Source organism: Mytilus galloprovincialis, chromosome 8, assembly GCF_965363235.1.
Source record: "Mytilus galloprovincialis chromosome 8, xbMytGall1.hap1.1, whole genome shotgun sequence".
NCBI classification, from domain to species: domain Eukaryota; kingdom Metazoa; phylum Mollusca; class Bivalvia; order Mytilida; family Mytilidae; genus Mytilus; species Mytilus galloprovincialis.
This window is the reverse complement of record NC_134845.1, coordinates 88,949,430-88,964,507: the sequence shown is the minus strand read 5'-3', so window position 1 is coordinate 88,964,507 and position 15,078 is coordinate 88,949,430. Positions and strand designations below refer to the sequence as shown.

At 31.2% G+C, this 15,078-nt stretch overlaps 1 protein-coding gene across 2 annotated transcripts in view; it reads left to right on the top strand.

Moving 5' to 3' along the window:
• LOC143042788 (uncharacterized) overlaps positions 1-15,078 on the top strand; it is a 42,924-nt gene that overhangs the window by 7,495 nt on the left and 20,351 nt on the right. For both annotated transcript variants that reach the window (XM_076215245.1, XM_076215244.1), the window contains exons 2-3: positions 6,843-6,971; positions 14,841-15,023. In XM_076215245.1, the coding sequence (XP_076071360.1) occupies positions 6,843-6,971; positions 14,841-15,023 (312 nt within the window). The remainder of the gene's footprint in view (positions 1-6,842; positions 6,972-14,840; positions 15,024-15,078) is intronic.

Below are 15,078 nucleotides of genomic sequence, written 5' to 3'. Positions count from 1 at the left end.
CTTTGTTTTAAAAAATATATTCTTTTCTAGTATTAGATTTTCTTTTAGATAGTTTTTCAGCCCTGCAAAATTTACTTGATTTTCACACAGTTTTGTTCTATAGATAAAGAATTTTGATAAAAGTATTATTAAGTTTTTTATTTTATTATTTTCTGTTTTTCCTAAATTTCCAAATAAAATTATATCCATGTTAAATGGAATAATTATTTGTGTTTGGTTATAAATCCAGTCCATGAGTCTTATCCACAGATCTGCTATTTTATGGCATGTCCAAAATATGTGTTCAATATCTTCAGTAACTTCACTGCAGAAAGTACATTTATCGCTTTGTTTTATTTTTATCTTAAATAAAAATTTATTTGTGCCCAATATTCTGTGTATTATTCTATATTGGAACCAGTGGAGTTTTGAGCTTTTTGTGGAGTAGAAAGACATATTATGCACAGTTTTCCAATCAAAATTTTTGTTGAGTGTTAAGGACCATTTTTCTTCACATCTAAGTTTAGTACTGCTTTTTTCAAATAAAACATTATACATATCTTTCGAGCCTTTTCTTGATAAAAAAAATATTCTTATATTATTTGGCATAATTGGTCCTAGTGTTTTATAACAATTGTTTATGGATATATAGTTTTTTAAAGCCTTTTTATATGATTTTATTGATGAAATGACCCCATTATAAGTAAGAAAGTTTGACTTAATTTTATAAATGTTTTGGAATTGTTGAAAAGTCATTAGTTTTCCCTCATCGTTTAATAAATCATTTATCAAAAAGATCCCTTTATCTATCCAGTCTTTATAGAAAATGGATGTTGTTCCTATTTTTATGTTTTCATTATTCCAGAGCGAATCTGATAAAAACTCCTCTTCATTTTTTGGTATGAATTTATTTTGTAAATCTGTCCAAGCTTTAAAAACTTCTTCCCAAAAAGGGTTTTTACATCTTTTTGTTGGGCCTAAATAAATAAGGTTTTCAATACTAATTTTTTCAGTACTTTCTAATAGCTTATTTAGTTTTGGGTTGTTTTTCAACAACCGTCTTATCCAAGTTAGTTTCAATCCTTTTATATATTTGTCAATATCTATCATTTTCAGCCCTCCTAATTTGTGTTCAGAACATAATATTTCTCTTTTTATCTTGTCAGGTTTGTTTTCCCAAATAAATGAATAAATTTTGTCAGTTAGTTGTTTTAAAGTATTTTTGCATGGTGCTTGTAATGTTAAAAACAGATGGTTCAATTTTGAAATAATTAGTGTCTTAATGATAGTTATTTTTCCAACTGGTGTTAATGTTTGTTTAGACCAAATTTTTATTATATTTTCAATTTCTTTAATTCTTGGACCATAATTCAACAGTTCCATTTCATGCAAATTGACAGAAAAGTTTATTCCTAGTAATGTAAACCTACTGGAACCCCATTCCAATCCCCATTTTACACACATTGTGTCTTGACTATATTTCTTTTTGCCTATCCACACCACCTTTGTTTTGTCCAAGTTCATATGGAGACCAGACATTTCAGCATATTTTTGGAGTAAGCGAAGAGATGCATCTAGAGATTCAGGTGTACCGTCAAGTATTATTGATGTGTCATCTGCGTATTGGGAGATAAGATATTCTGTGTCATCAATTTTAATTCCTTTAATTTCTTTGTTTTTTATGATTAAAATTCCTAGAATTTCAGCACATAAAAGAAAAATATAAGGTGATAAAGGATCCCCTTGTCTACAGCCTCTTTGAATCTGAAAGAAATCTGATAAAAAACAGTTTTGGGATACTGATGAGCTTATATTTGTGTAAAAAGTCTTTATCCAAAGTTTTATAGAGGGTCCAAAATTGAAAAAGTCTAATACTTCATTTATGAATTTCCATGATACCGAATCAAAAGCTTTTTCAAAATCTATGAGAAGGAGAAGACCTGGCAAATCATTTACCTCTGTATAGAATAAGATATCATATATGAGACGAGTGTTTTCTCCAATATATCTTCCAGGAATAAAACCTGTCTGATCATTGCTAATAATAATGGGTAGAACAGATTTCATACGCTCTGCTATACAACTTGATGCTAGTTTATATGTTGTATTCAAAAGACTTATTGGTCGCCAATTTTTCATAAACTGTCTAGGTTTATCACCTTTTGGTAAACAAGTAATAATACCCTGTTTTTGAGTTATTGATAATTCCCCCCTTTTGTAACCATAAATTATAGATCTGAAAACAAATTTTCCTACATTTATCCAAAAGAATTTAAAGAACTCATTTGTAAAGCCATCTGACCCTGGACTTTTCTCATTTTTCATTCTACGCATAGCTGTTGTCAATTCATTATAAGTTATCTCCCCCTCTAAAGATTCTTTTAAAGTATCATTTAATTTTTTAATATCAGAATCAGGTATTTCACTATTAAGATTTACTTCACTCAAGCTTTCTGTTTTAGTATACAGTTTTTTATAGTAATTTTTGGCCTCTTCTAATATTTTATCTTGTTTACAAATTGTCTCCCCTTTTTCATTAACTAGTTTGGGGATGGTTTTATTTATAAAATGTTTAGTTTCCATATTCAAAAAAAAACTAGATGGCTTTTCCCCTTCTTCAATCCATTGCATTTTTGACCTGATATAGTATCCCCTCATTTTTTCTTTCCTTATTATTCTAAGATCAGATTTATGGTGTTCAATTTCATTTAATATTTCCTCTGTTAAGATGCTTTCCTCTAATTTCTGAATTTTTTCTGATAGTATTTTTTCCTCTTTATCTCTTTCCTTCTTTTTATAAGATGCATAGGAAATAGTTTTTCCTCTGATTTCTGTAAGTAATATTTCTAAAAAAAGTTGGTCATTTATTGTAAAGTGGATGTCTAAATCATTAATTTCTTCTAACGTTTCTCTATTATATACTAATGATGCATATTGGTCTTTTACTTTAAGTATAGTGTCTTTTATAGTTTTGGAGTATTCAATATCATGTAAAAGTGAGTTGTTAAATTTCCATAATCCTTTTCCAAGTATGAAATCATTCATCTTCAGATTTAATATTATTGGGGAGTGATCTGATCTATAGCTGTTGTGATTTTGTACATCAACTACATTTTGATTAAGGTCTTGGGATATTAAAAAGAAGTCTAATCTTGCTTGTTTTATGGGATTAGCTTTTCTCCATGTGAACTGTTTTAAATCTGGATTAATTTCCCTAAAGGGGTCTGTTAAATTATAAAGATCTTTTAAGTCTAGAACTTTCTCCTTAGCTTTTGGGTTATTAATATTTTGATAATTATATGTATCAAGACTTTGGTTTTGTACTAAATTATAGTCTCCAGTTATAACAACTGATGGATTGTTTAAAGTTTCTATCATTCCACTCAGTTTTATATAAAAATCTGGTGTATCTTTGTTTGGACCATATAAGGTTATTAGGGTCATTCTCTTTCCTTCGATTTCCATATCAATTCCTAACAAATTTCCTTGATCATCTTTTTTTACTTTATGTATTTTATACTCAAAGTTTGTTGTCAATAAAATTGCTACCCCTCTTTGATTTGTAGCAAATGAATTAAATATGCACTCTCCTCCCCATAGATTTTTTATTGATATTTCATCATTTTCTGAAAAATGTGTATCCTGTAAGCAATATATATTACAGTTTTTTGATTTAAGATAATCAAAAACATCTCTTCGCTTCTCTATTGAATTAAGATGTAAAATATTTTGCCCCATACCACCCATTTATTTTTTCATACAACACTTAATAGCTCAATCCTCATGAAAGGTCATTTACCAAAATGTTAGAACATTCTTGATTTTCTTTCTTTTGTTTCGAGACCAAATAATACCAATGCAAGTATAAGGTAAAAGTCCGAGTCAGCCTTTTCCCACCATATTTTACATCTCAAATATCTCGAAAAGGAGGTCCATAACTTATCAATATTTTTTGCTTATCTTTATCCTTAATTGATGCTCTACCAGCTTATAGTATCAATTTTAATTTCTTAATTTCTTAATTTTTACCTAACCTCACTTAAGTACATCCTTATTATCAGGGACAATAACATAACAGCACTACACCATACATGGGTATACTTGTAACCTTAAATGGTGAAATGTGTAAAGATTACAAACTGTATGATCATTATAATCATTGAGAAGGCAGCACATGTAAACGGATAAGTCTGAGCAACATGACAACATCAAAAACAAACAAATATTAAGATTACAGTATCTATATATGCTGTCATCATGCACGAAACCATGTAAACTGCAGGCGCCATTGGGATACATACATAAACAATAAAAACGACACTGTTCTAATTTTTTCTGTTCAACAATACTTTTAACATGTCTAAACGACTTTTATATGGAAACCAAAAGACATCAAGAAACCATTGAAATTGTTTAAAAGCGCTGCTTTGTTCTATGAAGATTTAGACTGGTTTCAAAACTTCCGATCTCTTCAGTGCAAAGGGATACACTGGACTGCAGCAGGTTATAAAATACAAAGGAAAAAAGACACTGCCATTTTTTTTTTTTTACAAAAATGGGAAGGGGTTTCAAGAAAACATGGCAGGTTGCTTCACTACCAAAAACCAACTGTAAGAAAAAATATAACAGCAATGGGGAAAATAAAAGACAGAAAGACTCCTGAGCTTGTTCTGGCTTTGAACAGACGCATTTAAGGATAAGAAAAAATCATCAGTGATCAAATTTTGAAAGAGATGAAAGATAACCTTTGGATGCAGACTCTTGCTCAGAAGAGATGTTGTTTTTGATATTTTTCATTCATGCGGTGGATGCATATTTAAAGTGTCGGACCAAGTTATCATCAACTGCTTTTCACACACAGACCTAAATGTTTTTTTACAATCACTCAAGCTCTCTCTCCACTAATAATTTACTAGTAGCCATGAAATTGGAAAGAGTGTTGAAATTGTTTTAAAAACACCTACAGTACAGGTTATGATATCAATCTTGTGTCACAAACTTGCTGTTGAATCAATGAGAAAGTTATGTGATTTTTTTTATTTCCTGGTCTTAACTATTGGACAGTTTGTTTCAATGGCCAATTTTGGTCAAACCTAAGATTGAAATGTTTTTCTTATCTGCCAATAACTCTGCATTTAAGAGTGGATGAATAATATGTCAAGTTAGGTCGTCATGTCTTCCAGCAGATTCCAGCTTTGTCCAGCAACTTTCTTGGATTACAATAATATGCGATGACCATGACATTTTCAACAGGATTTAAAATTAAAAGAAGTCATGGTCTTACTGTCCAATTTGAATATATGTTGTTCGTACATATGCATATCCATTTTGTTTGTTGTAGCTCATTGACAAGCACATAATTATATATAATACACAATAGTATATACATCGTAGATATGATTACTTTAATATCAGTAGTATCAAAATCGACTTTAAGTCTGCCGATAATGGAGATTGCATTTGACCATTTGTTGTTGTTGATTGTTGTCAGTAATGAATGGTTGTTATGTCTCCCACACTGGCACATGTTGATGTGTTTCATATTTTAGTGGCTTAGATCTGTACATTTCCTGTTCCTAATTTGGAACAAGGCATTATTTGGCATACTTTTGACCCAGAATGAGCGTTTGTTTCATTTGAAGCTTATTTTTTTGGCAAGTCTTTTACGTCATAATGAGTTGATCTCATATATATTCAATGGTGAGTGGGTTTTGATCTGTTATCAACAAGTATTTATGTAGAAGACTTCACCACTAAATTAAACTGGATTATGCTTAAGAAAATTCATATATTCATATAGTTCATAAAGAATATTTATATATTATATTATATGTTAACAATATCTTTTTGAAAACTCTGTGCCATTTGTACATTAAATACAATTTACACATACAGTTCTTGACATGATAAAGTCATCTCGTGCGATAATATTATCATAAAGATAAAAGAAGATAAGGTATGAGTGCCAATGAGACAACTCTCCATCGATCCAAGTCACAATTTGTAAAAAAAACAAATGTTGAGCCTGCTAACCGTCTGAAATAATTATATGTACATCAGGAAAAAATGAATGAATTAGAAATTTACAGAGCATCAAAATAATTTACACACTTCGTTACTGGACGTGTAGCCAATGATATGTTTGCAAAAAAGTATGACAATACATCAACCTGAACAATCTATGTATTCAATTATCAAGAAAATTTCAATTCATGAAATCAACAACTTATTTAGACGCGTATGTATGAAAAACACACCTAATACGCTTTGTTGTTAATTTTCGTTTACATATTTGATTTGATTTGAATTGCTTTAAATTTACATTTTTATTTCAGGATGTGTTTTGCACTTAACTTTTTATTCACTCATTTATTGATTTGTGTGCATTTAATATTATTTTAATAATATATATATATGTCATGTATGTTTTCATTAAGACATGAAACTCAATATGGGCTGATCCATAAAATGTGCTGTAAGATTTCAATTTGAGAAGTGTAGCAATGTAATTGAATATTTGCTACATGTCAATCTATGATTTGATGTTCACAAATTATATTGAAATATTTTTTGTGTACTTCAAGTTCCATTGACACTAGCAATTGTACAATTACTTTGCATCTGTATGTTTTAATGCAACAATATGGTAAACAAATTCTAGTTTATTAATTTAATCAAGTCTTAAGATAAAAAAAAATAAAAGAAATAAAGATAAGTGCAAATTATAAGTTTACTTACTCCAGGAGTGTTGCATTAAAACTAATATTCACACATTTTATTTGGAACAGCCTGCTCTTCTGCTTTCTATTTTCAGATCACTTACAACTTTCGACAGAGAATCATATTTCATTTTCTCGCTACAGGTTGACGCGACCAAGAAGTTGCCAACATTATACTTGATTGACTCCATTATAAAGAACCTCCCAAAATCTACTTATCCCAGTTTCTTCTCGCACAATATAGTCAACATATTTTGTAATATGTTTGAACAGGTTAGCATCAGGTTTTAATCGATAAAAATTTTATGGTGAAGAGTAAAAAAAATATTTATGGAAAAACAATCCGTTTGATAACCAATAAAGTTTCAAGCAGGATTACTTATTATTTAAATTTATATTTTATTGTGACGATTTGTTAATTTTTTATGAAAGGTTGTGTGTATATTTGAAATCCATTTACATTTACACTGGATAATTATTATGTTGTTGTATAATGGTGATGGTCATATTTTATATGTCTGAATTTTAAAGTGGAGTTTTAAGTTTGCATGTATGTGAGATATGAAATGACTAATTTAGCTCTAAACTCAAACTTTGAATTTTTTTGTAGAAGTTTTATTATATTAGAATTTTTATTTTTATTTTTTGGAGAATTTTTTTGTAAAATTTAATATTTTTTATTTGAATTTTTTGTAATTTTGACAAAATATAGATGACAGTCTCTACCATGTCTACACAAGTTGATTTTTTTTCATTGGGGGGAAAAAGAATTCATTAAAAGAAATTAATGAATAACATAACTATTAAGTCTGAATTGTTTTTTAATTTCCAATTCAGTTGTTCACATCTCATAAACATTCATACTTAAAATTCAGATGTGCCTTCAATTAAGGTAAAACATATGTAAGTGTTACACAGAAGACATATGTTACAAAGTTTTTACAGTTTGAATAACAAACAATGGGCGTGTGAATGACTTCACTTGGCATTCATTGTCAGCATTGTTAAACATGTTAAATGATTATTATTTTGCTGGTAACTTTATTTCACTATTGTTACAAGCATATATGTATGTGTAACAGGAATTTGGATGAAATATTGTGCACATGGAAAATTTTAGAAAAATTAATCCTTGAGGAGTTTCATTTATCTGATGCAAATGTGCGTAATTAAAAGTGATTTTCATCAGTGAAAATTTTAAATGATGCCATCAGAATATTGAAAGCTGTTCGCCTAATTCATATATCATCTTCACAAATTCATCAATGGTGATATTATCAATACATTGAAACGTCAGTCAAATTCAAGATAAAGACAAAGGATTTATCGATTAATTTATTAATTCTGGAGTTATGAAAAAACAGAAGTCTTAAACTGCAAACCAAATATATTCATGGAGGCTGCACAACACTTGCAATCAGTGTTTAACAGATAAAAATCAATTGTGAGAGATCTTCAAGAATTTAAAACAAGGACCAAACACATTACTTAAAAGTTAATTTTAGATTTTGAAATATGGAAACTAGAACTATACATAGCTATGCTAGCAAATGGATGGAAATACAAGATAAGAAGTGGCTTAAAGTGCAAATATTGAACATCTCTGAGAAGCTGATATTAAAAGAAGAGGACTACACTTGTGCTTTTATGCTTGAAATGGCAGAAACAAATGATCAGTGCCAAATGCATTTAAACCAGTGACCAGAAAATCGTAATCGCACATCATTTCTACATGTCCTATGTGCAAATTATTAGATTGTTATCAGTTGGAAGTGTGACGCTAGTGCACAAATTCTAAGGAAGGAAAATAAAATGAATTTATTTCATGATGTTGAAAGCCTTGTCAGTGAAATAAAAAAAAATGTCTGCTGAGAAGATGGCTACAAGTTTATGTGGACTTTTGGTTGATATATATCTTGTAACAATAGTGAAACAAAGTATATTTAATTTGAAAGCGTGAACCATTATATTTAGATACACTACACAAAATACACACCAAAAAAAAACCAGTATCTACTCCGAATTGTCTGTTGATGTGTGCCAAAACATTTTTTTTTGGTGACACCTCTATCAAATGTAACAAATTAAAAAAAATTGCTATGTTAACATGACAATGATACATTTGCTTAAATTTGGTACTACATTGTTATTCGTAAAATATATACTGTAAATTCAGAAATTATTGCTATTTTTCAATACTCCCAACTACTGATAACCACAATAGTTAAACCTTACATTCTTGCTTTCATTTGCCCCTTGTCAGTTTGTGATTCATTTATTTCCCTTGCACTACACAGGCTACATGAAATCTGTTATCAGTTTAATTACTCAATGAATAACACGGGACAACTGTCTTACCAGTTTCAAGATCCCCAAATGTGGTATGAAATGTTTAATCTTCAAGTCCTTTCTAGATCCTCATGACATGTGCATATGTTGGAGAAATGTTCATTCACTTCTATTCTATTACAAAAATATGCAATGAGATCAAGATGTTTGCAAAGAAAAAAAGAAACATCTTTAATATACAACTTATAATAAATTTGTGCTCGCTGCAGATTACACAAGATGACAAGTAGAAGGTATTTTATGGGGTCCCTGAAAAGTACTAAAAAGCAAATGCAACGATTTCTGAATTTACAGTAGTCTAGACTGTTTTTTTTCTGAAACATCATAAACAAAGCCAGTGATACTTGTTACACAATACCAAAACAAATGTCTACGAGATAGAAATTTTGAACACCTTTCAAACAGTTGTACCTGCTGTTCAACAGAATCAGCAGTATCTTGAATACATATAATGCAAGATTCATTTCAAACACATTCTTTAAAAATACTATTGAAATTTTATTATTTAATTACAGATATACATGAATGGCTTTACCTTTGTTTTACTTACATATTGTTTTTAAGTTTTAAGCCTTTGCCTGAATAATTTTTTGATGTCAATTTTTGTACAATAATTTCTGAATATGCAAGATTTTCTAAAAGTTTAACGTTTTTTTAATTCATGTATATACATGTTTACTGCATCTGATTCAGATCTTTTAAAAAAGTGAATCTGTTGGAAAAAGGCTGCAGTTGAACTTGGCGAAGACTTAATTTTATTTATTTTTCAACTTTACAAAAAGCCTAATGTAGTTTGTAATCAGATGATATTCTTGCAATTGTATTTTTAAATATTCTATTTCTTTTGAAAAAAACTAAATGTTTGTCAGCTTTTACCTGTAGAACCTTCTGTATGAAAAATTGTACAACTATGAATTGTCACGAATTTCCTAACTAAAACAAAACATATAAGTCCCCCATTTTTGCACCAGATTCAATTATAACTGGTACACTACATGCAAATGTTGTCCCTAAACATTACAATTCAAGGGTGATGCCTCTTGTACTGTTACATATAATGCATTGTGAAAAAAATGTACACAAAAAAATCTGGATTAATTATAGCAAGGACTGAAATACTTTTGGAACTGGGGAAAGCATTTGATTTTGGTCATTTTACTTTGAATACATACCACAGGCACAATTTTAGTTATCAAGTAAGATCTTGTTACACTACAGCTCGGGTGGATTTTGCTTTGTCCACCGGCCCACCATGGGAGTGGGCACCGGGTGGACAAAAATTTCTACCTTGTCCACTCTGCCCACCCATAGGAGTGGGCATGCAATTTCTTTTGTTTAATCTAAAGACTTGAAAGTACAATCACTTGAAAAAAGCAGATAAGCATTTGTAATCAATATTTTTACAAAAAAATAGATTATAGCTAGAGTGGGCACAGGTTGGCTGCCCACGGTGGGCATGTGGAAAAAGCAAAATCTACTCGGGCTGTTGTGTACATGCATTTAAGAAAATTAAAACAGATAAAGTTGTTTTTTGCTTTAATCAGATATCAATCTTATTACATTACGAAATGGACTATTTACGGTAATAGAAATATAAGTCCATCTGGCAGAAATATTTTGATTATGTGCTTTACAACAACTATATGGAAAATCGTACGCAGTATATCTAAAGTGTTACAATTGAATCTGGTGTAAAAATAAATCTACCGAACAACACATGTCAAACACAAATTTAGCACAAAAAAAACTTTGCAGCACTAGGAAGATACAACTGGTCAAGAACAGGGTAAAAACAATCTATCATGAACAAACAAAAAACTGAAGGAGAAATGCAGAAAACTAATGGATATTTCTGACAAGTTCAGACTGACCAAACTGACTGCATATTCTATGGATATGATTGATCAGCATCATTATGGTATCAATTGCATGATTGTAAAGGAGTAAGTTCGGTAAGGGCCATATTTGGCCCCAATTATAAAGTCCATTGTTACAAGACAATAAATGTTTTAAGTTGCCGTAAAGACATGAGAGAAAGTTGAACAGAACTGTTTTTGTCAAAGTTTTATTCTAACACGTTGATTTTTACATCCCAAAAAGGTCAACATAAGGGATTTTGGTGAAATTTGACAAAATCAGCGGGATTTCAACCAAATAGAGGACCAGGAAACATAGAGCGCAGGCGTCGACAAGCTTAATATTCAAATGAGACATTTGAAATGTCTTCACAAACATTATTCTAAAAGATTTTTGTTGTCGACGTATGCGCTCTATGTTTCCTGTCCAATAATCTATGGAAATTTATCCATTTTCATTGATTTTTTTGTGTCACTTGCATCTGTTGTCATGGCATCACTTGCATCCGTTGTCATGGCGTCACTTGCATCTGTTGTCATGGCGTCACTTGCATCCATCGTTAGCTATTTAGTAGAATTATATTGTTTTCATTTTCCTCAGATGACAACATCAGAAGTAGTGTAAAGAAAAAGGTTCAGTTTCCATCAGTTTGCATCTCTCAAATTTTCATGTTCATCTCAAAGTTCAAGGAAGTTCAATTTGGTTATCATGGTAATATTCAGCCAAATTAACTGTTCACAATGGTTACTCACTCACTCACTCACTCATCCTCTTCGTGCCTGTCAGCACATAAGGCCTCAACAATGGTTAAGGTTGTGTTTAATACTTTTAAATGATGAATGATAGATTATCTGTCTTGCCAACAACTGTCCAAATTGCTAATGATACAATGTACCAGAACAAAAATTGCTCTTGACATTTGCTAAACATGTTAAAGGCTATAGAATGTTTTTCATTTTAGACAGATTGCCAAAATTGTCAGATTGTGGTATTAAGGAAAATAATTTATGAGAACAGGAAAAAAGATCCGGCAAAAAAAAATCCCGTCAAAGAAAAACAATTGTACTGACATTTAAGATTAAAATGTGTATTTAAAAAAACAGGTTCAAGTTAGTTTATTTTGGTATCTTCAAACTTTTGGTTAATTGCTACTGCAGTTGATTGGGGAAATACAACACTAAAAATAGTTCAAGTGCAAAAACTTCTGTGAAGACAACCTGGCAGAACCACAAAAACATTTTAGGAAATAAAGATCGAATTTGAAAAGAATTGTGTGTGTTTTTCTGTAATTTCTTATCATGTGCTTCCATTATTTAGCAAAGCTTCACTTGACACCATTTTGTCTTCTTGGTTAATATGTGGTAATGGTCAAAGCTGTTTTTCTATTTTATATATAGTATTTGAATATTCATTTTGGTGATGTTATAATGCCATTGAGACCGTGACCAATCTTTTTCTTGCCAATAGCTTAAAACAGATTAAAAAAACAAATGGCAAATTAATTTCAGACATTCTTAAATTCTCTGTGATGGTTTAAATTAGGTAAAGTTTGTTGTTGGATTAATCTATCTAGTGTTGGTTACATTTATGACTTAATTTTATGCAAGAACTATTCCTGAAGCTTTAAAGCTGCTAGATCTTGATGATAACTTTGAATTAAGCATACCCGTAGCCAGGGGAGGTTCGGACGAACCCCCCTTGAAATCAAATAAGCACTGTTAAAGTCAACGTTTTGTTCAAATTGTGACTGTTGAAGTCGAGTTCATGAGTCACCCCCCTTGGAAATTCCTGGCTACGGGCTTGTTAAGCTTTTAGTTTGGATAGGATTCTGCAGTCAAGACAAATATGCTAGTTTTAAATGAAAAGGAGACAAATTTTGCACTAATATATTTATACAATTCAGAGTTCAAAAGAAGAGCATTTAATGACACAAAAGTCACTTTTTGCATTACAAGGAGGCCATTGTCAGTTTGTTCAATTTTGTCGTTGCAATTAGTGATGATAGCTAGCAGAGCAACAACTTGGCCCCTTCTGATCTTGGTTGTCTTTCTTAGCAATTGTTGGTTTAATAACACTAGTACCAGCAGCATTTGCAAAATGTAAGATAAATTGATGTTCAAACGGCCAATGTGAGCTTTTGGCATCTGTCGTCATCTGTTAACTTACCATGCTTTAAATGAGTGCTTTTGATGCTGTCATGACCAGGATAAAGTCCTGCTTTATAACTTCCTATCAAGTTTTTATTGTAAGTGTGAATAAAGAGGACTTGATGCAGTGGACCCAAAATTTTTAATGGTAATTTTGAATGGAGAGGACTTGATGTCTCAATCTATTTATCAGTTTACAATTGGTTAACCAGTATATTACTTTGGCTTTTATAAAATGTCATACCTGCCAACTTTTCAAAATGTCCATGGGGGTTTTGCTTGCAAGATGGCTGTCATAGTCCTAAAAAACCTTCAAGGGGGTCTGCAAATACATTTTAATGTTGTTTTTTGGCTTCATCATACTTTTATAAGCCTAAAGTCATTGTAAAATTAATTGTTTTGTTTAAATTGTGGACAAAATTGGTCCATCAAAATTTCAATTTAAGAGCCTCCATGGGGGAAATCCCCCGCAAATAGTGGCAGGTATGAAATGTGGATCAAGGATTTTGAAAAGTGTGTGGTGTTTAATGAGACCCTAGACAAGTCAAAAGTTGGCATGGGAGTAGCAAAAGTCTGGCATTTGCAATAAATTAAGCTCTACTGGGAAAAGCCTTAATGGGGCAGGACTTCTTGTTAATTGGGTTGGTTGATTGCATTGAAGATGTGTTATTTTCAGTTTAGATGATTAGCACCTTTTTATTATCTTGTCTATACCTACAAATGACTGGTGTGTATTAACTTAAGTTAATTTTTCATCCAATTTCATCACAGTGATATAACGTCTTAGACTTGATCATTGAAAATAAAAAAAACCTGATGCGGATCCATGATTTCATATAAGGGGTGCCAGAGGTCTGCCAAACTAGGCAACACTGAGAATGGGACATTGCCTTGTTAGGGGCACTGAAATCCACCCGAGAACAGTTTTCGCTTTATGTGGCAGAATAGTTCCATCATGTGGGGAGGGGGGCTCCTGGTAAGTTTTAGTAGGTGATTTACTGTATCATTAGCATGCCATCAGTGTGTTTGACTCCAAAATCATATAAAGATTTCCAGTTGTACTAAAGTCAAATAGCTCTCTTAGGGTTTTCTAGGTCCTCCACCAACAAAATGTCTGACACAACTTGGCCAATAGTATTATAAGTGGATTCCAATCATACATATTTGTGAACAATTAAGACCAAGAAAGAAAATTTAATAATCTGATACAAAAAATGATTTTGTAGCGAAGAATTAGATAAAGGATGACGAGATTTTTCATCCATATTTCCACAAATTCACCTTTGAAAGCCAAGATGCCTTCCACACTTATATTATCCCACAATGTGAAGTTTTGAAAAACCACAACTTATTTTACTAAGAGTTCAAAGAATTGTTCTCATTCACTTGTATTGCACTGCTATTTTGGGTTTATTGACCATAATCATGTTGGAAGGGTTTTGGTCTATTTTGAATATTTGAAGGATATTTATCAAGGTGTTTTTTTCTATTAAAGGTTGTATGTTAGCATTCGTTTATTATTGAATGAATATGGTGTTGATTTTTCAGTATTTTAAATCTTGAATATGTTCATGATGTTGGTTGAAAGAAAATTAGGCTTCAATTTCTTAATTTGGAAATAACATGGGAAAGAGCGCTTGTATGTGAGCATTAACTAGTGAGAAATATTACTTTCATACACTGCTGTATATAAAATTGTCTTTGTGTTCACCAGTTTATTGTGGGAACAGGTTCACCTGCAGGTAACATTGCCGTTAATTCTCCATATAATTTGATCCAAAAAAAATAGGTAGATGAAAAGACTCGACAGTGTATGTTTAAAGTACGACAGACCTGGAATCAACATTTTTCCAGTAGAAGGATGTATGCCTTGGATGTGAGGGTGAACAACATTGACCATGCATGGCCACTGACTGCACCGCCACCTAGTATGTCCAGTAGTATCCATGTCAATCCAAGGTTTCTAGCACAGGTAGGATTCTGTCGCAAATGCTGTCCACTCATTTCTCATTTTATGTGCTCTTTCA